This window comes from Limtongia smithiae (genome assembly GCF_038497785.1).
Source record: "Limtongia smithiae strain NRRL Y-17922 unplaced genomic scaffold V1518scaffold_10, whole genome shotgun sequence".
Classification (NCBI taxonomy): domain Eukaryota; kingdom Fungi; phylum Ascomycota; class Lipomycetes; order Lipomycetales; family Lipomycetaceae; genus Limtongia; species Limtongia smithiae.
Window position 1 is genome coordinate 117,696 of NW_027117631.1, and position 22,246 is coordinate 139,941.

The 22,246-nt window shown below is 49.5% G+C and overlaps 8 protein-coding genes across 8 annotated transcripts; 3 read left to right on the top strand and 5 right to left on the bottom strand.

The window, feature by feature from the left end:
• Positions 1-183: 183 nt before the first annotated feature.
• Positions 184-1,120, top strand: V1518DRAFT_376382 (uncharacterized protein; the record flags this gene model as incomplete). The annotated part of the gene is made up of 4 exons (XM_066901538.1): positions 184-408; positions 462-614; positions 671-754; positions 803-1,120. The coding sequence occupies 4 exons, from the start codon at positions 184-186 to the stop codon at positions 1,118-1,120; spliced, it is 780 nt and encodes a 259-aa protein (XP_066758090.1).
• On the bottom strand, positions 838-2,142 carry V1518DRAFT_445311 (pre-RNA processing PIH1/Nop17-domain-containing protein; the record flags this gene model as incomplete). The annotated part of the gene is made up of 3 exons (XM_066906461.1): positions 838-1,706; positions 1,756-1,962; positions 2,016-2,142. 3 exons carry the CDS (start codon positions 2,140-2,142, stop codon positions 1,207-1,209), a joined length of 834 nt encoding a protein of 277 aa, XP_066758091.1. The 3' UTR covers positions 838-1,206.
• Positions 2,143-2,527: 385 nt separating this feature from the next.
• V1518DRAFT_376023 (uncharacterized protein) lies at positions 2,528-3,482 on the top strand (the record flags this gene model as incomplete). The annotated part of the gene is made up of 3 exons (XM_066901526.1): positions 2,528-2,575; positions 2,676-2,811; positions 2,875-3,482. The coding sequence occupies 3 exons, from the start codon at positions 2,528-2,530 to the stop codon at positions 3,480-3,482; spliced, it is 792 nt and encodes a 263-aa protein (XP_066758092.1).
• A 1,381-nt stretch (positions 3,483-4,863) lies between these two features.
• Positions 4,864-6,156, top strand: V1518DRAFT_406702 (uncharacterized protein; the record flags this gene model as incomplete). The annotated part of the gene is made up of 2 exons (XM_066901961.1): positions 4,864-5,344; positions 5,402-6,156. 2 exons carry the CDS (start codon positions 4,864-4,866, stop codon positions 6,154-6,156), a joined length of 1,236 nt encoding a protein of 411 aa, XP_066758093.1.
• Positions 6,157-8,001: 1,845 nt separating this feature from the next.
• On the bottom strand, positions 8,002-8,487 carry V1518DRAFT_367103 (uncharacterized protein; the record flags this gene model as incomplete). Its single annotated transcript, XM_066901235.1, has 2 exons — positions 8,002-8,142; positions 8,194-8,487. Coding segments are annotated over 2 exons (435 nt in total), but the record flags the coding sequence as incomplete, so codon positions are not given.
• Positions 8,488-11,639: 3,152 nt separating this feature from the next.
• Positions 11,640-13,792, bottom strand: V1518DRAFT_420183 (beta-lactamase-like protein). The gene is made up of 7 exons (XM_066904939.1): positions 13,449-13,792; positions 13,058-13,176; positions 12,915-13,003; positions 12,841-12,857; positions 12,479-12,781; positions 12,253-12,414; positions 11,640-12,189 (listed from the first exon to the last, which is right to left on the bottom strand). The coding sequence occupies exons 1-7, from the start codon at positions 13,557-13,559 to the stop codon at positions 12,106-12,108; spliced, it is 885 nt and encodes a 294-aa protein (XP_066758095.1). The 5' UTR covers positions 13,560-13,792; the 3' UTR covers positions 11,640-12,105.
• Positions 13,793-13,835: 43 nt separating this feature from the next.
• V1518DRAFT_420190 (Gcd10p family-domain-containing protein) lies at positions 13,836-15,892 on the bottom strand. Its single transcript, XM_066904940.1, has 4 exons — positions 15,783-15,892; positions 14,621-15,691; positions 14,436-14,568; positions 13,836-14,382 (listed from the first exon to the last, which is right to left on the bottom strand). Exons 2-4 carry the CDS (start codon positions 15,558-15,560, stop codon positions 13,917-13,919), a joined length of 1,539 nt encoding a protein of 512 aa, XP_066758096.1. The 5' UTR covers positions 15,561-15,691; positions 15,783-15,892; the 3' UTR covers positions 13,836-13,916.
• Positions 15,893-22,140, bottom strand: V1518DRAFT_420191 (uncharacterized protein). The gene is made up of 3 exons (XM_066904941.1): positions 21,692-22,140; positions 20,609-21,626; positions 15,893-20,550 (listed from the first exon to the last, which is right to left on the bottom strand). The coding sequence occupies exons 1-3, from the start codon at positions 21,923-21,925 to the stop codon at positions 16,007-16,009; spliced, it is 5,796 nt and encodes a 1,931-aa protein (XP_066758097.1). The 5' UTR covers positions 21,926-22,140; the 3' UTR covers positions 15,893-16,006.
• Between the last annotated feature and the right edge of the window lie 106 nt (positions 22,141-22,246).

The following is a 22,246-nucleotide window of genomic DNA, read 5'->3' on the forward strand; positions in this document are numbered from 1 at the left end:
AACGAGAGGAGAACTGGGCTTCCGATCGCGAGTTCTACATATCTGCGGCATATCTTCATAGTTACGGTGCTACCCAGCGCGATAATGTACACTAATACCGCAGATTGCTCCCAATGACCTGGACCTTCACATGCACACGCAAAAAAAAATTCACGGCGTACCTCGCACTCCCACCTGCCAACGATGCCTGCACCTACAGCCCTCAAGCAGCCGCTGCCGGAACAGCGTGCTCTGGATAATACTCCGGAAGATGATGATGACGAGATCCTGGTTGACGCCACCTCCACCGCACGGCCGGCCGTGTCCGCGGACGCAAATGACACTACCACCGCAGCAACTTCCACCGGAGGCGCCATGGAGATGGACCTCGACGGCAAACCACGGTTTGCGAGCGCCGTGACGCAGCGGGTACGTTCATCTTGTATATTACACATCTACAAGTTGCGTACTGACCTTTTTAGGTGCATGTTAAATCTCAGTCGCGAAAAGTCCCAGTGCCGCCCCATCGTATGTCCCCTCTGCGCACGGCATGGCCAAAAATCTACCCCCCGCTCGTTGAGCACCTCAAGCTCCAGGTCCGCATGAATGTGCGCACGCGTACGGTAGAGATCAGGGTATGTTTGTTTGTCAAAAGAGGGTTATTGTGAGAGACACGTCTAACACCCTGCAGACTTGCAAGCAGACGGACGACACTGGCGCTATCCAGAAGGGCGCGGATTTCATTAAGGCGTTTACTCTCGGATTTGACGTTGACGTATGTCTTTTTGTAACGATTTGTGTTTCGACCCACTAACGAACCCAGGACGCCATCGCGTTGCTGCGTCTCGACGATCTGTATATCGAATCCTTTGAGGTTAAGGACGTGAAGACCTTACAAGGCGATCATCTTGCGCGTGCAGTGGGCCGTATCGCTGGTAAGGACGGAAAGACCAAATTCGCTATTGAAAACGCTACGCGGACGCGTATTGTGCTTGCGGATAGCAAGATCCATATCCTTGGCGGCTTCGCAAACATCCGCATGGCGCGCGAGGCAGTCGTCAGTCTTATTCTTGGCAGTCCGCCAGGAAAGGTGTACGGAAACTTGCGCATCGTGGCGTCGAGACTCAAAGAACGATTTTAAAACAAGGTGTTCAAAAGTTTGTTATGTCATATAGTTTGGGGTTGGGTATTTGTTATCTTTGGTTTTATGCATTTATGCACACGGGTTTATATGAATATTGAAACTGCACGTGTATCGGCCGCGTAATATGCCTCAGCCTTGTCTGGTGTGGCGCCGGCGGGCACGGCGATTTCTAGCGGGGTAGAGAGGCTGGGAGACGACAGTACTAGCGCTTTGGCTGCTGCGTTGAGACTGAGAATGGCGTCTTGCAGAGCGGCCTTGTCATCATTGGTGACGAGAATGTGAAACTTTGGAAATTCGGCGCGATGGAGATCAATGGTCGCGACGGTCGGGACAGAAGGTGTGTCGTCGATTTCCTCGATAAGTTTGCGACTGCTTAGCGGCGACATAGTGACTGACACTGCTTCGCTCTCTACTCCCTTAACTCTGCCGCTATTACCGTCCATGGATAGCATAATCTCCCGCGCAGCATCTTCGATACTCGACAATATACCATCGCAAGCCGGCGCTTCTGTGCCAGATTCGGTGAAGGTCACTGTAGTCTCGTGTGAATGACCTTTCCACCGTAGCTTTGGTGTTTTATATTCTAGTTCGATCAGTATTAAAATCCAAAGTCGAAGGTCTGTGTGACATACCCCGTGAAAGTGGTACTGACATGGCACTTTCAATGATCGCAATACATCTTAACACAACTTCGTCACGGAGCACTTTGTCGGTCATCATACGTCGGAGGAAGTTCGTATGAAAGCAGCAGTCGTAGACAGTACATGACTGTCCTACGGCATCCTTGTCCGCACGCTGGGGTGAAAGATACACGGAAGCCGCGGAAATCTCATCTGCTGCTGAAAAACGGTTAGAGTGACGGGCCTAGAGAACGAATCCGAAGTACACGTACAGATGTCGTCTGGAACATGCCGATCGTGACAGAAATTGATGAACAACTTCGCACCAGTCCCAAGAGTCAGCGTCTTTGCCACAAACCCTGGCTGAGGGGCCAGCTCGAGGGTGGTCGCTGTTGCCATTGTTCAATGTTTGGTGAATGTGGAGGCAAAGCGACTCTTGCTTCGTGCGGTCCCGGATGACGTCAACATCGCAACCGCGCAGTGAAAATGCGCTTATGCCGTAATTACGCACACGGCCGGGCTGCGTGGTTCCGGCCCGGTGCACGCGGCGGCACGACCTCTCCACTACCTACTTCACGACCTCATCAGCCGCCGTCCCGCCTTCTTGCTGAGGCAGTAGCAGTGTATTCGTCTTCTGTTCTCGCTTTATTGCCACTGCACGTCGTTTCAGCGTCGCTGATTCTCTGACCCACCTTTCCTGTGCACTGCAGCATACCACCTTGTCGATACAGCCACTCCGCCACTCCAACACCACCGCGCGTACCACCACTACCACATCTACACAATGAGTTGGTCTGGCTTTAAGAAGGCTGTCAACCGTGCAGGAACGACGGTGCGTTTTTTGATATCTTTTTACCTCTCGTTGCAAACCACACTCCGAACGCTGTGGTAGTTCGTGCCGCATGATCCGCGTTTGCTGACATGCCATACAGGTTATGATGAAAACCGGCCAGATCGAGCAGACCATCGATCGCGATTTTGAGCTCGAGGAGCGGCGGTTTCGGACGCTCGAGTCTGCGGCCTCGAAGTTGCAGAAGGAGGCAAAGGGATACCTTGATTCTCTGCGAGGTAAGCGTATTCGCGAGTCTCGCGTATTCGCGATGTGAGCTAATTCTGATCGCCCTTATCCAGCCATGACCGCATCGCAGACACGTATCGCAGAGACGATCGACGCGTTTTACGGTGAAGCTGGCACAAACGACGGTGTCAGCAAGTTCTACCGCAGCGCCGTTGAGGATCTCGATGCCGACACCGTGAAGGCTCTCGACGGACCGTATCGCGCCACTGTGCTGGAGCCGATTTCGCGCTTCTGCTCGTACTTCCCTGACATCAACGACGCCATCAAGAAGCGGAATCACAAGCTGCTTGACTACGATGCCATGCGTGCCAAAGAGCGCAAGCTCATCGACAAGCCCGCAGAGGACACCCAGAAGCTGCCGAAGGCGCAGCAGGATCTTAAGATGGCCAAGGACATCTATGAGGAGATCAACTCTCAGATTATCAAGGAGCTGCCCCAGCTCATCGATCTCCGGGTGCCGTACCTCGATCCCTCATTCGAGGCGCTTGTCAAGATCCAGCTGCGCTTCTGCTCTGAGGCGTACACCCGCATGGCCCAGGTGCAGCAATACCTCGACCCTAGCACACGGGAAGAGTACGCCGGCGGTTATTTGGACACGAGAGTGGAGCAGGTCTTGCAGGGCATGCGAGATCTGTCCATCACGGGCTTGTCTTCCGCATAGACGGTGTGTGACAGGATATGTATGGTTGAGAATTTTCTGCTTTTAGTTTTTTATTTATCTTTCACTGTTTTTGTTAATCGTACTTAACAAGTAAACAAGGATATGAAGAGCATTAGTGCGTATTTGCAAGAGGGAGTGCTTGACCACATTAGCCTCCTCACCGACTATAAAGAGGATAGGCTTTGCTCTAGATGGCGCTGCTGGCTCGGCTTCTCTAAGCTGTCTAAATCCTTGAATCCCACAAGTGTGCCACTTTGACCCCAACATACAATAAACACCACAGAACAGGCCAGACTTGATTTTTGTCACAACATGTTTCTCCGAACAAGAAGCGTCTAAGCTTACCAATTTTGTGATTTCACACGCAAACTGTAGTCATGGGATTGCGATCAAGTTAGCATGCTCAAGCGATATACTAAGTGAGAATGTGAGGTTCCTTCTCAAATTTTTCCGAGAAAAGTTTGAACTTCAAAGCAAAATATAGGTATAGGTAGATGCCAAGCGTGAACGTACCAAGGACTATACATATACCAGTGGTAGTAACGGATAGAGCTATCGTGGAACACCAATTTGTGCACAACTCTCTATCTTACTCTCATACACAGTGAATTTGGCATAGTACTTGGGACTCTGTGTTCTAAAGCCACAGATGCCTTATGCATCCGTTTCCGACGTCCGCCACCCCACGCACACAAGACGAGTCAGGTCCGCCATATTCTACACTGTTACAGCAATTCTTATTTAAGATAGCATCACTGAGCAGACCAGTAAAATGCAAGTAGTATAATGTCTGTATTGTACAAGTTATATCGTCCTTCCGAACGGCTCTGCAGCATCGACGATCGTCGGCGGGTTCATGATCACAAACTCTGCCTCTGTATGACGTCAATAGATTGTCAGTCAGTCGGCGTATGTTGTATTGGTGCTACAAACTCAAAATGGGATATATAAACACAGAAAGACTAAACAGAACAGCGCAGTTGAAATGTAGACACGTCATTGTGGTTCAGTATCAAGTCTTATGCCTTGTGGCGTAGCCAAGCCCTAATGTTAGGGCTCGCCGGACCGGCTTCTAAAATTTCCCGGTATTATTGTTTCTCATACTCTTTCTTTATCCTCCATTCTGCGTGTGATTGTTTGTCTATCTTGCGTGTCTGTTTTCTTTCCATCGAATACGTACATGAAGTCGTGATGCTGGACATCTTTGCGTGCTGAAGCATACGCACGCTACGAGCGTTCACGGCGCATGAGCCGCACGATCCTAATTCGAAGTAAGGTTTACTTGATTTGCATCTCCTGAATCGCCACGTACGCGGTTCACCGCGTTCGCCACCCACTGACTCTCCATTTCGCAGTTCATATCGTACCAGCGATCACCATTATGAAGATCACCTTTTGGCGTGCGGTGATTGTGCTTGCAGCGCTGCTTGCTCACATGCCGCAGGGCGCTGACGCTCGCCGTGGCGGTAGAAAGAACAAATCGAATGGTGGCCACGTTAACGGCGACCGTGTTCTTCTTTCGAGTGTCTCTACTCTTGTTGTTCACTCTGGCGACATGACTGCTCACCGCCGTGTTCCCGCTGTTGCGCAACTTGAACCTGTCTCAGGCGACGCGCTGGGGCTGTACACCGTGCGGGACATGGCTTGTCACAACATCGGGTTCGGCGATGGCGGCGCCGAAGATGTGCGGTGGGTGTGCACGGCTGCGAATATGCCAGAGGAATTTAGGCTTGGTACGACAGATGTCGAGTGCGAGGGCTATCAGTCGGCTGATGATCCATTTATCCTTCGTGGATCGTGCGCAGTGCGTTATGGTATCTACTTGACCGCGGCCGGACACGCACGCTACTCAGAGCGCAATTGTGAGAAATAATTTGCGTTAGTACTCATGCAGGTAATAACTAATTGTTTTCTTCCAGGCCATTATAGTTTATTTGATATGGTGTTCCCGATCGTTATGCTTTGCCTCTTCTTTGGGCTCATCGGGCTTGTTATATTCACAACAACCCGCAGGCGGCGTGCGAAGCGCATCGCGAAGATGGATCTCGACGTTTACTCTACGATCGAGAACCAATGGCTTGATTGCGTAGATCAGCTGCCGCTACAAGGTGGTGCCAATGATCCTTCTGATGATAGCGAGGAGCCACCGCCACCATATACGAGCATCAATGAAGAAGCGCAGGTGAAGGTTGTGCACCCGTGTGACATTGCGAGGGAAGCCTTGTTGCCGGCAGTAGAGCACGACCAGCAGTACAGCCCTGTCAAGACCTTCGACGACGCAGCCGCGTCCTCCTCTGAACCAACCGGCTCTTCATCGCCACCGCTCTTTCCACCGGTAGCCACCGCTCAATCCTCCGAGTGGCGACGTGTGCCAAGCCACTTGTTCTTTCCGTTGCTTGCCGTATATCACTTTCTCGACCATTTGGCGACGCCCTCGCCCAGTGAAGTCGAGCATGTTCGCTGGTGCTTGCGACATCGAAGAGACCACCCGTTCTGTGTTCTTCCTGCGCATGTGACCGCGATGGAGCATTTCGCGAGGACTTGGGAAAGCAGAGGTACGTCAGTGGTGTTAGTTGATGAGTGGAATCGCGACCATCATCATTCGCCCTCGTCGAATGACCCTTCTTCTTCGACTCATTCATCGACCGGGTTTGGAGGCACTTTTCGGCGTTAAGGCGAGGGCGTGCTCTATTTCTTGCTTCAGTATTCAGTGATGTCGGTTAATTTTGGTATTGTCATAAATTATGGGTCTTCTGGTCTGGCATCTGCAAACATTTGACATCTAGAGCTGCTTGTGAATACTAGGATTAGAGGGGATCCTGTTCACCCCGAATCATAGGATCGTAGCTTCTGCTCCGTCAACGGCATGGCAAGTTCTTTGGTAGGTACGACGTACACATAAGCTGCACGGTGATGACGTCAAACCGTTGCTTCTAAGCACAGAGATCCCCGTTGTTCACTCTTGTAATCAGCCGAGTTGTGATATGTATGCGTGATTGTTTTATATGTGTACGATAACCAGTTCCGTAGCTGTAGTTCACAGTAAGCAGCGCTTCGATTACAGTCTCACAATTGCTGCGTATCTCATGCACGTTCTAAGAGGCATGTACGTTTACCGTAACGTGAACTGCGACCGCAACAACATGAACGACTATGAAGCAACCCCCCGATAGTATTCTCCTCTGAAACGTTCGTACCATTGTGGTTTTCTCCGATGCTATGACCACGTACCGCTGTGCGCGCCAGCTATCTCACAGCTTGAAGCGGCTTCCGGCGACGTGCTGGGTCGATACCGACTGTGCACATGATGATGTGTATCAACATTTTGTTAGGACGGTGTAGCTCTGAGGATGTTCAGTAGGTGTGTATGACTTGGGGTATACTGAAATATTTTGTCCTTGGTTGCACGAATGTCAATGCGAGGTATAGTCATCGGCAGATGATCTGTATATACTCGATGTGTCGTGTGCTGTGCGATATGGGATTTACTTAACTTCAATTTGTCACTCACACCTTTCAGCGCAGATAAATGAGAAACCCCATTTGTGCGCTTCCATAGCTCTTGTTTGCTAGCCCAAGGTTACAGGAAGCGGTTATCATCCTAGTAACGATATTTTCAGGTCTTGGAGACATGGTGTTATTCTCCTTTGGCTTAATCTCATTTTGTATTCTCGAAGACATTCGTCTCGGTCGCACGAAGCTTATCGCAAAACTTGATCTAGATGCTTACTTGCTCGTGGATGCGGAGTGGCTTGGTTGCATTGCCCAGCTGCCCAAGGAAGGTAGCATTACCAGCACTGACTGTGAAGTGCCGCCTCTGTATGCTAGTATCGATGATTTTGTGTCGCCGTATAAGGCCGTGATGTAGACATTAGTACAGCCAGTGGTTATACTGGATTTAAACGAGCAGCAGCACAGGTCTCTCGCTCCTGTTGCGGATCCATCTGCCTAATCCACTGCCACGGCCCTTCCTGTCAAGTGCCCTCTTTAGCGCCTCGCTTTAGGTGTTATTTTCTTTCCCTTCTTTGTCATATACTACATCTGCTGCAATTTGGTACCGACATCATCGCGCGAATCGAGCACAGCCACTGGTATTTACGGTATATGAGAGATCATCCATATTGCCAGTTTCCCGCGCATATTGACGCAATGACAAGGTTTACAGGAACAGGCAGAACTAAGAACAATAGGAATGGGCAGTCCAGAGGGCAGTGCGGAGTCAGTGGTACTGAGATCAATGCGTCATCATTTTCGTCATCGTCGTGGCATAATGGTGGTTATCATCATCACCATGATCATTCGCCAACTTCGCACCATGCGTCGTCATCGTCGACCGGATATAGAGGCACGTCGAGACAGTGATATGAGTTTTTAATGACGCTAGTCAGTTCGGATTTTCGGTATTGTGAGTAAATGGAGAAAATCTGGAGTAGATAAAATTCTCATCTTCATTTGTTACACAATATCTGTGTACTCTGAACGTAAATCCGTGAATCATATAATCACCTTAAGAGTTAAACGCAGCAACCATGGCAGCAGATGCGAAAGCAACCTTGAACGAGATGTTCTCCAAAATCAATTCCTTGTTTCCATAGCGCCGGCGCGCCCAGCGATAAAGGCTATTGTACCGAATTGAGATCAGGCCGCGTGATTCAAGAAACTGCGTACGCGTCAGCTCGACCCATCACCGAGAGCCATAGACTCAACTAACCTGAATAAACAAAAAAGTACTACTGCCAACAAACACGACAACCTTACTCAGCTTTCCTAGTATGAATCCGACGAATATGCCCACGAAGCTACCGATCGCAAGTTCACGGTAGTCGAATTTGAACTTTCGTCGCGGCCTTGCTTCCTTCTCTGCGATGGTCTCAGGCACTACGGGTGTAAGTGATGAAGAACGCGTCACCCGCCCATCGGCGTATAAACTGCGGCCACCGAGCGGCGAGTCGCACAGGAGAGGATTCGAGGTGGTGTGATGGACGTAGCTGTAGGTCGTGACTGCAACGATAGATGTGAAGACGGTCGCTGTTCTTGATGAAAACGTCAACGAGGCAGCAGGCGCTCGTCGTAGACATGAAGAAGGTCCCAAAGATATTCGAGTGCGTGCCAAAAAAGAATTAAGCGATGCCCCCGGGCGAAGGAATAGATTGGTTAGTTGTCGCGACGTCGATGCAGTAACGGTGAAGTTCGCCAATGTGAATCGGCGTGCCAGAGTGACTGCAAGAGAGTCCATATTTTGATTGCTGACACGAAGAAAAACTGCACCCCAAGATATATGAAAATAGGAAAGACAATAGATATGATGGTTTAGAACGCGTCGAGGTGCAGTAAATGTCGTCGAGGGAAAACACAAGGCGATCCAAAGTGCACATGGTCCACGTGCGGCGGCTTGCGGTCGAGGTCGATCGTGACGTCACTGCTAGTCTGCGTTCGCACTCGCGAGTTTGGCACGACGCGCAGTCGCGATTCAGCGCATCACTAGACACATATTCAATTTACTATCAGTCATAATTTATGACGGGCCACGTCTTACGTACGACGAATTCATTGCTGTTCGACCGCGGCGCGCGATAATGTGCGCTCCGCAGAAGCCCTAAACCGCTGCTGCCAGAACCTCGTCTCGAGACAAGGAAACGAGTTCGTAGTCTAGGATAACCTGAAGCCTCCAGTGCGGTCAGCTTCGCACTTCTCCGGTTAATGTTTATTCACCTTGGGGGACGGTATGTAACGCGCTTCGCACATATTCACATCGTCTTATCTTCAGTGGCTTCACGAGTCCTTATTCAGGGTAGTATGGCTATGATACCCTCTAGTGTATACTATAACTTGATTAGCTGCTAATGAGTTTATCCGCGCCGGACGTCATCCGCTGGGACAGCGAATTCCGAGTTTCGCCAGCCAGCATTTGTCCGGACTTGTACACGATAGCGCCTTCCTTCTAATCCTGCCACGACTCATTTTGTATATGAAGGTCAGTATAAGCAAAAAAAATACTTAGACCGAAAATATTAAGCCGGTTCGCCATTTGAATGGCAACGGGATACGGACTGAATTCTAGCGAGCGTGAGCGCGAGCGCGCATCAGAACGACGGTATCCGTGTCGTACTGGCTTGAAAAACTAAGGAAGTGACTTAGATACGTCGGTTTTGTAACCTGAAAGCCTGGAGGGGGTGTAAACTTGAGGAGGAGAACGGAGCTGTTGAAGAGGCGTAGACATCGGGTACTCCAAGCCACGGAAATTGAGCTAACAAAATTCATTTCAGGACTAGAAGCATTGAGTATTGCGACTGACCAGAATAATGTGTACGCGTTGGGGCAATGACTTTTGTGACGTGGGACTTCTCCCCTGACGAGTCCTTGCCCTCCCGCGCTTTACTCGGACCTTCGCTCTATTGAGAGCTGGAGCAGCATTTCAGGCCAACTTTATTAGTTTTATCTTATGCTGCATCCCAGTGATCCATAACGCTTACAGTTTGAGGATGCGCTACTGTGCCAACACTGACTTCACGGAGCACTAATACCCTAGTCCGCTGTCGTCGGAATTACATCTCTAGCTTAGATCAGTATTACAGGACTAAAGGGGAGCTGGCTTAATACTCGTGAGCGGACCCCTTTAGAATGATGGTAGCTGGGTCCAATTAGCTTGAAAACTGACTCAACAGCGGGTGATCGGTTTTGTGGCCGTGAAGTTTCAGGGGGATCCAGGAGAAAACAACCGTCGTGGCGGAGACAGAGAAATCCGGCACTGAGAGGCCGGCAATTTGTGTCAATAAAAGTGATTTCCATGGCTGGCAGCATTTAGAATTACGATTATGCCCAAAATAATAATCTAGCAGTGATAGCGCTAGCGCCTTATTTTGGGGATAGGCTGACCCTGTCTATGATTTTCTTCTGGCCCACTAAACCACCATTTGTTGCACCCGCACACTCAGAGTTGCATTTTTAGAGATTTTAACAGCTTTCAGAGATAGCTTCACTTGATATTGATCTTTTTGCTATAATTTTGTTGTTTTGCGTGAAGAGCCATCATCGGCGGTCTCACAGGCGAGGATGAGCTAATCTACAGTAAGGGTCTTCAGGGATCATACAGACCCTAACCCGCTGACATCAAAGTCGAAGAAGCAAGTAGCGAAAGTGGGAATCTGGGTCGGGACTCTCTCCCTACTTTGTGCCCGGCCCCACCGCAAGCTTCGCTCATTCCGGTCGATATTCCTCACACGTCTTGTGCTTACAGTCCACGATGCATTCAGTGAACTGTTAACTTTGATCATTGACTGTGCCTTCTTGACAGATGATCAGCCGCTTTAGTAGCAAGGCCCCTTCCCTCGAAGTCAGCGGTGAAGAGCCATAGTCGCCACCACCGCCGACGGCTTTCAAGTTCGCATCACTTCAACGCCATGTGTCACGCAAAGTACACGACACTGCCCACAGAATTACACTTTCCACAGACTTTTTGGCACTGTGGCTCATTTCATTTTGCCATCAGATGCCATACATTTCCTAAAGCATTGACGTTGGCGATATCTGAGGTTTCAGCTGTAGCTTAGCCGCAACGCAACAGCAAATTACAGCCGAGTAAGCGTGTGCAGCTCTGAACAGCTTGCCCGATATTTTATCAATCTTCTGCATTCCCAAATTTCTACTGCCTGTTGTTTATTATATGGGAAGTGGAGTAATACGGCGAGCTTGCTTATGCTGCAATATTGGCATACTTTGGCGAATGTGCGCGTCAGAATGACGGCAGTTGTATCGCACTAGCTTCAAAACTGACGGAGTGGTGGTGACGGGTCGGTGTTGGAACCCAGATGTGTCAAGAAGGGGATGATGGGTGATTAGCGATTTTTGGACCTTGAGGAGGTGGCGTACAAATCAAGTTTTCTAAGGCCGCCAGTTAGTGCTAAAGATATATGTTTTAAGGGTTAGGGTGCAAGCAAGTACCTCTGTACTCAGAATAATAAATTACATATTTTAACAGCTGCAAATTAGTTCTGGTGAAGTTAACACGTAGAGTGGCTCTACAACTTGAGACTTCTCCCCTAACCACAGTTCGGTTTGTTTACAATTTTCTTGCACAGTTCGGCCTGCGATGCCCCATGCTCGCACTTTTTTATTCTTTGTTCAAAGATGCATTGTATCTTCTAACTAATGTGTTTGATGCATGCCAATTTGATTTGGAACTTGTACCAAGGCAGCGCGGGCGGCCTCTGCAAGTCGCAGATTGCGGCAGAGGTTTGGAAACTAAACTAAGTGGGAGGTCAGATTCTTAGCCAGCTGCAGAGGATGACTGGCAAAGACAGCGTGAGCGTGGTCCAGTTGTCGACCTACACAGAGCAGTAGCAGAAGCTGTGTGGCGTTTTAACCACTGCTGACTAAGCTGCGAATATGCTAGCCGCTTGTATTGCTGACCTGTTACCCCGAAGGATGTCAAAGACATAGTGGTATACTCGTAGCAGAGAACAGAACGCAATTGGCAGGGCCTGCTGTCTACTGCAAATTTTTTGAGAAAGATGGAGTCATTCCTCATGCAATAAAATCGCAGAGGGTTTTCTGAATCTTGCATCTGTGACTTTTGCATCTGTATTACAATAAGTGATCGGAGAGAGAGCGATAGACTAGATGTTTAAAACTTGTTCTTCAGTTCTCGCAACTTCTTCATCACCTCAACTCTGTCATCAAGTCCAAGTGCCTTCTGGATAGCAGGATCCTGATATTTCACAAGTTAGTTTTACATCTTATCGGAGAAGGCCCACAGAGAAGAAGAACGTACGGTGACCATCATAAACGGGTTGTATGTAAGCTCGTCGCCAATAGTGAAAATGCCGGTGGTAACTTCATGAGTCCTCATGTAGTCGTCGATTTTCTTGAGGGGCTCATTGTTGAGAACGGACTTCGCGAATTTGATGTTGGACGCGGTGTACTCGTGGCCAGGCTAGTCCACATGTTAGATTTTTTTGCCAAGATGTCAGCAATTAGCGAAAGCACAAAAAACGCACATATACTAGAGTGTCTGCCGGTAAAGAGCCAAGGATTTTATTGAGTGCAACATCCATTTCCGCAGCGGTACCCTCAAAAAATCGGCCGGAACCACAGTTAAACAGCGTATCACCAGTGAACACAGCCTTCTGGTCGCCATCCTGGAAGAAATAGCAGATCGAGTCCTGTGTGTGGCACGGCGTGTGAAGGGCAGTCACAGTGATGCCGTCACCTAGCTTGAAGGTCGAGTTGTTCGCCGGCGTGTTGGTGACATGGGGGGAGTTGAAGCCAGCGATGATAGGAAGACCGGGATATGCGCGACGCTGCGTTTTGGGTCAGTTGTATGCTTGTCGAGCAGTTATAGATCGCAGTGAAACCTTACCATCCGGTCATTACCGCCTTGACTAGTGTTAGCTGTGGGTGTCACAACGACGACTCAATTGTAATTGGACATACCAGAGTGATCGTGGTGATGGTGCGTGTTAACGATTGCAGTCAGCTTAATTTCACCCTTCTTCTCAAGTTCCTTGAGCACTGGAAGCACCCTGTTGCCTTATCAGCTCTGAAGCTTATCGTCAAACCATCCATCCGGGACATACTCGTCAGGCTCGGCGGGATCGATGATCAACGACTCCTTGGTGGCGTCGTCAGTGACAACGTAGGCGTAATTGTCGCCGGTGCCCCATCGCATCTTAATGTATTGAATATGCATGTTGCGCTGTTGGGTGTAGAGTTAGCAGCGTTGCTATCTTCCTCAGTCTCGCGGCCGCGACGCCTGGTTCACGCAATTGAATGAGATCCAACTGAAAGAAAACAAACTCGCTTTTGACAGCACGTCCGCCGTCGTAAACACGGCTTCGCCGTCATCACCCGACGTCGTATTGCGCGGTCGTCTACAAAGTGCGACCATTGCGCACAAAAGTGACACCGCAAGCACAAGGAGCGCATTGAGCCATCGCGTCCGCATCCGCCTCATATTGCAGCTCGTACCTGAAACTTCAAGATCCGGAACGCAGATCCTTGTAGGTTGCGAGGCAGTGGTTGCGAAAATTGTGTTGTGCGTCTGAAAATCGCGGTAGTGGTGTTGCGCGCTGCAAGCATGGCGATAGTGAAGTGAGAGGTTTATTTGGTAGTTTGTGCTGACTACGCTCCCTTTAAGTCGACGGTCATTTGGCAGCGACACTCGTTCAGCACAGAGAGGCAGGTTCAGGGTTTCAGCGTTTCCTGCGAAGAATGGGACCTTACGATCTTTACTTAGGACAGGTAAAGAAAATGCCGATTGTTTCATCAATTGTCAGCTTATAGCGCCGACAGAGCTTTGCTTGGTGTTTCGGCGTATCGCGACGTGCCAGGTTGACGGCGTCAACCCCTGCAAAGTCAAGAACCCATTCCGTCTATTTATTGTACAAATTAACTACAAATTATGTTATCCTGTTGCCATAAATGGTCAAGGTCAGCCTATTCTGCACTATCTCTAACATCACCGTTAGTCTTCAATTTTTTGGCAGCCGTCGCATCTTGCTGCTCTCCCAACGCCCTCTTCGCCGCTGCTTTGCCGTCAGAAAGCTCTGCTGCGTTGCCCTCCACGTCTGTAACAGGCTTCTTCTGCTGGGGTTTTTTGTACCTCTTCTTTCCACCCGCGCGTACTACCGACGGCAGCACACGTGTTCCCCAGAGCACATATCCTCCGCCGGACTTCGATGTCATCTCTGGATGTGTTCGTCCCGGGAAGACCTGATACTTGCGCACTCTTGTCTCGAGAATCGTAGGTGCAAGAACACGGAGGTCAGCCATCAATTCGTGAGCAACAGGCACGAGAGGTTCTTTCGCGGTGTGGTAGAGCACAAGCTGGCGCGAACCGTCAACGGCGGGGATCAGACGTTGTAGAAGCGGACTCATTTCTAGTGTCGACGCAATTATCAAACTGTAGAGAGAATTAGATAGGAGTTTACAGGTAACGGAAGCATTGCGACATACCCATCATATCTTCCCAGCCGGATGTTTTCAAATATGATCTCCAGTTGCTTGTGTCGTGCTAGCCGGCGATAATACTGTCCGCGCCGTGACGACTTCATTTTCATAAGCGTCTCCTCGGTCAATACTTTCACATCTATTGTAGATTAGCTTGCAGCTCGCAAAGTCCATAGTTTTCAGGGACATACCCTCTTCTTCCTCGGGGTAATACAGCTGTAACAGATTGATCGCGGAAACTTTCTTATCCAAAACTTCATCGGAGAAGTTCATGTACTTCAGTAAATCTAAGTTGGCGTGCTCGTTCTCGTGCACAAACAAGATAGATCCGCCGTCGTCTTCTTCGCCGTCGCCTGTGTATATTCGTTCAAGCATAGCTCCAGTAACTAGACCTCCAGTCTCGTCCACAACGATATAATTCCCTCCAGGGTGGACATTTGCTAAACTCATTATAAGTCCCAAGCTTTCGCTCGTGAGCTCAAGAATACGGTGGTGGTCTTTATACTGAAAATATTCGATCAGTTCGGAGCTCCCCACGCTGCAAGGTGTAAATCGACGAATGAACTTTTGCTGTTTCCGTCTCGTGTACTTTTCTTTGGAGTATATACTCTTCTTTTCGAATGCAGTGTGCGATTTAATTACCTGCTTAATGATCTGCTCTCCGGACTTGGTCTTCTTCATAATTTCTATGTCAGTCATGGTGAGGCGTTGAACTGAAGGATCGTCCGTCGTGGTCTCGTTTGTTGCGAGCTTTTGTTCGTGTCGTGATTTCTTTCCTTCTCTTGCATCGCTGGCCGAATCTTGGCTATCGACGTCCATTTCTTCATCCTCGTTATTCCCATTTTCGTCACCCTCTTCGCCTTGCTCTCCGTCCTCGTCTTCTTCATCTCTATCACCGTCCACGTTCGATGCCGGAAACAAACCTTCTGAGGAGTACACCATTTCAACGTGTTTATCCTCCTTGATTTCGTAGGTATACCCGTACGGCTTGCCGATGATGTCATTAGCGAAGAACGACCCAAACTTGCCCAGGTGGATCGTTGTATTTGGGGCAAGCTTGATCATCCGTAACGTGGATGAAGGAAGTCGTATAAGCACATTGCTATTCGCCGTCAGAGTATCTCCGTTCATCGTGAATTATCCACGAGATCTAATCGCCGGTAAACTGCCTTTCATGCCCGCAGAACTTTGCCCGAGGACTTTGTTGAGGCTTTGTCGTGTTGGGAGGTTCACTCCAAGATCAATTTTTGCGACCTCTAAACCTTGATATATGCTGTGAGCGGGTGGTCCATGAGTGAGATTTACCATGCGTCACACATCGCGATTGTGATTATGGGATTCTGGCGGACGTACAGCTGAAGGTCTTCGAGAGTTAACCCTGAATGTTGGGTCAATTTGCAATGTTGGAAGACCAGGCTATTCAAGTCTGGGTCTCATCACAGGCAGAGCCACACACTCTAGTAGCGAGAGAGGAAGACGGACCATGTTGATAACTTGCAAGGCAAAAAACACTAACACTAGCTTAGATACTGTATAATGCGACATTACATCATAAATCGACCCAACTCTTCTTTTAATCACGGCTGCGTCTCCTCCCGCCGCCTTTTTAGAGCAACAGGCGGGCCGGACAAATGTTCTTCCGTGCTCTCTCCAGTGCCAACTCCCACAGCCCTTGCATCAGATGCTATTGGTCCCGGCGTCCCCGGCGTGCTACCATCGTCTTCATGTTGTCGCTTGGCTCCCTGCTGTACGGGACTCACTGCACCTTGCGGACGAAACACAGTCGCCGATCCCGACAAAGTTCCAGTGCCATGAAACGGCATTGGTGACGGTGTCCCGAACACTCCCGGAGTCGCAGGTGCCTTCAAAGCTGCAGGTCCGGTCGGCATTACCATCGCTGAATTGGACCCTGCAGCTCCTACATTAGTCAGAGTCCGTGCAATGTCGGTCTGCGCAACACCGCCGACCCGCGGGATACCACTGCCAGGTGCTCCTCGCCGGTGAGGAATCTGGCTCGACTGTATATTCTGCATGTACCGACTTCCCGCCTGATTGGCGGGCTGTTGAATACTTCCGCTCAGCGGTCGCGGCAGACCTCGTGGCGCTGCGGATCCGAATGTAGGAATGCGGGACGAAGTTATTGGGAACCCTGTTGCAGCAACGTTCGTTCCAGGTCCAAGCGACGCATTGGCAGTCGCCGCGGTAGCTCCAATATCTTGCCGAACGATTTCGAATGGCGATCGCGATGGAGGCCGCACTGCTTGAGCACCCGAGTCGGATGTAAATGACGATGCAACAGATGCACCACTATCTGGTGTCCCCGCCGAGTTCCTGATTGCGACTGCCGGACTTCCTGTCGAGACCGGCGTCCCGGCACCACTTGGGCCTGTCCGTGAACTCGACGTCTTGGCTTTTACAGCGGCGAGCTCTTCCTTTGTCGATGCAAGAGCCGATTTCAAAGTGCCAACTTCCTGTTCTGCCTTTGCCTTCGTTACTTCCAGCAACTTCGAACGAATCATCGTCTCTCGCGTTGACTTCTCATGTTTTGCAACCGCGGCCTCAAGCTCCGAGATACGCTTCTGCGTTGCTTCGTCGCTGATACTATCAGAGCTTGAAGGTGCATCACCAGCAGCAGGCGTTGCTTGTACCTCAGCCAACTGCGCCTTAACCGATGACAACTCGCTCTCAAGTTCACCCTTGACTCTCGCCAGTTCGTTCTCCGCTTCCTGCTTAGCTAGCTGCGCAGTCTCCAGAGCGCGTTGTTTCTCTGCTAGCTTGCTCTGCAGCTCAGCAATCAGTGCTTTCAACTTGGCAATCTCATCAGTAACGTCAGTCGCATCGCTTCCGGTAGACGGAGCTGATAGCTCTGGTACTAATACTTCTGTTGATGGTGTCGCTGCAGTCACAGTCGCAGCTGAAACTGGACTGTTCTTAGCGGTTTCGGCCTCCAGAGCAGTCATCCGTTCCGCAGCCACAACGCTCTGTTCCTCAAACTTTGTAATCTGTTGTTGCAGGTCCAAAACCTGCGCTTCAAGCTTCTCCACCTGCTTCTGCTCTCTTTCAATAGTCTTGTCCTTCTCTTTCACTCTCTCGTTCATGCTCGTAATTCGCTCATTAAACCGGTCGCGCAGCTTATCGGTCCTGGTCTTCCAAGACTCCGCCTTGAAATTATTAGCATATAACTCATTCTCTGGGCAAAGATATCTAACCTCTTCCTTCTTTGCCGTAAGGGATGTGTTTAGTTCCGTGATCTCCGCACTCAAGACGGAAATCTCCTCTTCCTTGGCCTTCAGAGCGCTTTGAAGCTCGTTTCGTGTCACCTCAAGCCGTGCAACAACGTCCGCCTCCTTCGCCTCGATCGCATTCTCCATATCTCTGGTCAACCGCTGCTTACTCTCTTCGAACTCCTTCTTCGCCGCATCACGCTCGGCATGTACCCCCTCAACTACTTTTGAAAGTTGCTCAACTTCGATTTTGCGCCGTTCATTCTCATCCTTTAGTTGCTGCAGTTCTACCGGATCAACACGCTGATATGCCTGCATAATATGTTGTGATCGGTTCTTCCAACGTTCATTGTCTTCTTCGACCATCTTTATCCGAGAATCCCGAGCCTCGACTTCCGCGTTTGCAGCCGCCAGCTTGTTTTCCAGTGGCTGAACTTTGGCTTCAAGCTCCTGTAACTTATGTTCTAGTGACACAACCTTGGCTGCAGACCGCTTCGACTCTTCTCGCAACGCGGCATTGCTTTCTCGCAAGATGTTGATATCTTCTACCTTCTTGACAAGCTGGTCATATTGCGTCGAGTCTGCAACGCGAGCGCCAGAGTGGCGCTCCCGCTCCTGATCAAGCTGCGCGCAAACTTCGTCAAGTTGGAGACTAGTATGCTCCAATCGTTGTTGTAAGCTCTTAATTTCACGTAGCTTGACTTCGTATTGTGCATCCACGAGCTCCTTTTCATGGCGAACAAACTTGATAATCTCCTGCATGTCTTCCGTAGAGTTGTTAGTCAAAGCCTCTGCAGCTTCACCAGTCTCTCGTGCCTCAGTTGCCTGTATAAGCGACTGTCGACGCGCGCGGCTTGCCTGGGTGCTGAGATGTTCAAACTGCTCATGTAGAATTTTGTTCTGTTCGATTAAATCGTTGCAGCGGGATCTTAATCTTTCAATTTCGTTCTCGTAAGTCATGCGCTGTTCGTTCCATACAATCTCACCAGTGGAAAGCGCTAATTTTGCGCTCTCGGTTTCCTGTACAAGATCCCGAATATGTGCATTCAAATTGCTGAAATCAGCGCGCAGTTTCTGTAAGTCTCGTGTCGTATCTGCATGCTTAACAAGCTCGAGCTCGTAATTTTGCTGAGACTCCACAGTGATACCGGCCTGGCGACGAAGATCGTTCTGCAAGATCATGACATTTGCCTCCAATGTTTGCTCGTTGCTCTTCAAGTCTGATACTTCGGTCTCTAGTCGTTTCGTCTCCTCCTCGAGCTTTTTGGAGCTCTCAGTAACAGCTTCCTGAGCCTTCAGAAGCTCATCCTTTGTTGACATAACTTCTTGGGTCAAACTAGTGATCTGGGCCGTGAGTCGCGAAATCTCAGCATCGCTCTCCACGGCCTTTTGTTCGACTGAGGCTTTGTATTCGTCATATGTCGTATTCATAGACTCCAAAGCTATTTCGGCGGCCTTAGAAATGTCAATAAGCTGTTCCACGTGGTCCTTGGCTTCTTCGCGTTCCGCGCGCGCAGTTTGTAATGCCTCTCTAAGGTTCGCCACCTCAGCTTCTAGATTCTTTGAAACGCTGAATCCTGTTTCTTCGATCTGGCGCTGATAAAGGGCGGCTTTCTCCTCAGTAGCACTTAACTTCTCAGAAAGATTCACGATCTGGGTCTGTAGTCGTTCCTCCGAATTCTGCGTCTTTGAAAGCAGTTCCTTAGTCACAGCCAACTCTTCTGTCAGCTTCTTGGTCTTCCTTTGGAGTTCGGATATTTCGTATTGCTTGTGAATAGTGAGATTTCTTAGCTCATCGTTCGCTGAATCAAGTTTTTGGCGCACTGCTGCAAGCTCCGTTTCAAGATTCTCTGATTGCCGGGAAAGCCTCTTGCGAATATCCGCCTCATTCTGCTGATGCTCAACAAGCATGTTCTGAAGATAAGCTATAGTGCTGGTATTACGGTTTCGTTCCTCTGTCAGCATTTCGTTATTCTGCGTGAGACGCTGCTGAGTAGAAGAGAACAGATTCTTCTCAGCATTTAAATTCGCGTTGTCGTTGCGCAGAGACTCTATAGTTGTCTTGAGTTCGACCACTTCGCTCGACACTTGTTGGATTTTGATGTCCTGCTTCAGCAGATTCTCCTGAATCTCGTTGTTGCGGGCTAAAATGGTCGTATTTTCTTGTTTCGCCATGTCGTAGTTATCTGTCATGACTGACAACCGCTCACTAGCCAGCTCAAGTTGCGATCTCAAACGCGCGACTTCGTGCTGGCCCTGAAGACGTTCGTCCTTAGTTAAGTCCAATTGACTGCTCAGTCGCTTCAAATCAACCGTAGCCTCCGTCTGGTATAGATTGTACTGTACGCGCAACTCTGAAAGATGCCGTTCGCTTTCCTCATACCTCGTGACAACTTCGTCATACTCCTCTTTCGTGATTTGATCTTCAGGCTTTACAAGGCGCACGGGCTCCGAAGGTACCACGGCAGCCTCCTTACCAACGAGAATATTGCGTAGCGAGTCCCTCTGTCGCTGGTAAGACTCCATGGAAATCCTGACCTTCGCAATCTCGGTCTCGAGCTGTTCGATCTTCTCTTGCTTCTCAGCAATAGCAACAGCCTCGATGCTTTCTATATTGCGCCTGGATATGGCTTCTTCCTGCTCCAGTTTGTCGCCTAGCTGCCTGCAAACACGTAAAAGATTCTGATTTTGTTGCTGCAGCTCGATAATATTCTTGAACGTCACCAAACGCTCGGAAATGAGATTGCTTGTGTCGGATTCGGAATCTGCAGTGCCAGAGCTATCTAACAAGCGGCGAAGCTCGACGCGCTCAGCAGCGGATAGTGGACCAACGCCTGATGTGAAGGACTGCAATTCGGCGAGAAGAACGGATACTTGCCGAGATAAATCGTGGACCTCTACATGACTCAGGATTAGCAAGTACAACTAATCTTTAGTAGTCAATCCAGTACGTACGCTGTCGATAGATTTTTGCATCTCTGCCAGCGTCGCTAGCCTTCACGAGCAACTCCTCATTCTCCGTTTCCAATTCATCCCTAGATCTTTCAAGATCATCCAGCAAGTTTGACATATTCAAAATCTCGATTTTCAGTCTTGCAGCTTCGTCGCGCTCTGCCTGAATTACTGGCACGCGAGACTCGAGATCCAAGACCAGGTCATCGAAACTCTGCTGAATAGTCTTGTTCCGGCGACGTTCATGCTCTAGTTGAGATTTAGCCTTGTTGAAATCGGTGAGTAGCTCACTGAGCGAAAGGCCGTTTCTCTGGAACTGTGAAATGGTGCGTGCAGATGGCGAGAACATGACTGCGGGAGACATGTCGCCTTGATACTGATTCGCTCTATTACGCTGTGGAGTTCCCGACGCAACTTGTATTTGCTGTTGCCCATCTGCGGGAGCAGCAGTAGCAGCAGTCGTCAGATCCTCGATATTTTGTTCCAATTCTTCGCGCTTGGCCACTTGAGTCTGGAGTTCTGACTCCAAAGCAGATAGCCTTGTCTCAGCTTCGTCAGCTCTGTCACGTTCCTCTTCAACAGCAGTGTGAATTTGTGCGATATTCTGAGCCTCATCTTCGTGTCGTGACTGGAGTGCGTCTTCGAGCTTCGCAATGCGCGCCTTTGCCTCGTTTGTAGATCTTTCCCACAAGTCCGCAAGTCGCTGAAGAGACTGCATTTCGCTTTTAAAGTGCTCCTCAGAAGCGGCATACTTTTCTTGCCATGAGCTGACTTTGGTCAGCGCAGCCTCATGATCTTTCGTAAGTTTCTCAATGCGAATCCTGAGTGAGTCCTTCGCAGCGTTGAGCAACGTGTTGTCGCTTAAAGTAGCCTCGAGCTGTGCTTCAAGAGAGCTAATTTGAGTCGACTTTTCTCTGCGGTAATTCAATAATTCTGTCGTCTTTGCTGCGTGCTCGGAGCTAAGGTAGAGATTTTCGTTCTTAAGAAGGCTAGCTTCTTGCACGTAGTTTTGCTCGCGTAGCTAGACCAGTCAACACGTCAATGCACATTGAATGCAAAAGATTTATGCAGCAGCCAATAAATTACCTTCCAGTTAAGCTCTGCTGCCTCGGCCGCTTGCAGCCTGTTGCTGAGATCAATCACAGATTTGCGAGATTCTTGGTGTTTAGCCTGGAGCGCCTTGTAGTCATCGTTGAGATCACCAAGATCTTTGCTGCGCTTTCGTAGAGTCTCCGCAAGCTGAGAATTTTCAGCCTTCAAAGAAGCAATTTGCTGCTGCTGCTCGAATGACAAATCTAGTGCAAGCGGGGAAGCTGCCATGCTCTTGACGTATGATCACAGCTGATCAGGTCGCGAAGATGGGGTTTGCGAGGCGCGAATAATCCAAACTTCACTACCCACAATAGAGGCTCTCGAGTAGAGCAAAGATTTGCCCGTATACCACGCAAAATTGCTAAATTCTGCCAGAAAATCTGACGGCAAGGGAATGTGATGTTGTTGGCAATTGCATGTGTTCGTTCCAGGGTTTGCGAATGTCGCGAGGATTGGGAGTTCTGCGGCGCTCCCACCCGCATACCTCTTGATGAATCTCTAAACTTTAAAATCCGTAACCCTACACGAAGAATTAGCCCTTATGGGGCG

Bases quoted from the DNA above. Each gene is read 5' to 3' on its own strand.
- V1518DRAFT_420183 (XM_066904939.1), bottom strand. From the start codon at position 13,559: ATGCTTGCAGCGCGCAACACCACTACCGCGATTTTCAGACGCACAACA. The intron at 13,004-13,057 runs GTATGTCCCGGA...ATAAGGCAACAG, and splicing joins GATCCCGCCGAGCCTGACGA to GGTGCTTCCAGTGCTCAAGG. The intron at 12,190-12,252 runs GTACGTTCTTCT...GTGAAATATCAG, and splicing joins ACCCGTTTATGATGGTCACC to GATCCTGCTATCCAGAAGGC.
- V1518DRAFT_420190 (XM_066904940.1), bottom strand. From the start codon at position 15,560: ATGAACGGAGATACTCTGACGGCGAATAGCAATGTGCTTATACGACTT. The intron at 14,569-14,620 runs GTATGTCCCTGA...AATCTACAATAG, and splicing joins TTACCCCGAGGAAGAAGAGG to ATGTGAAAGTATTGACCGAG. The intron at 14,383-14,435 runs GTATGTCGCAAT...TTCTCTCTACAG, and splicing joins CGGCTGGGAAGATATGATGG to TTTGATAATTGCGTCGACAC.
- V1518DRAFT_420191 (XM_066904941.1), bottom strand. From the start codon at position 21,925: ATGGCAGCTTCCCCGCTTGCACTAGATTTGTCATTCGAGCAGCAGCAG. The intron at 21,627-21,691 runs GTAATTTATTGG...TGACTGGTCTAG, and splicing joins CAGCAGAGCTTAACTGGAAG to CTACGCGAGCAAAACTACGT. The intron at 20,551-20,608 runs GTACGTACTGGA...TGAGTCATGTAG, and splicing joins TGCAAAAATCTATCGACAGC to AGGTCCACGATTTATCTCGG.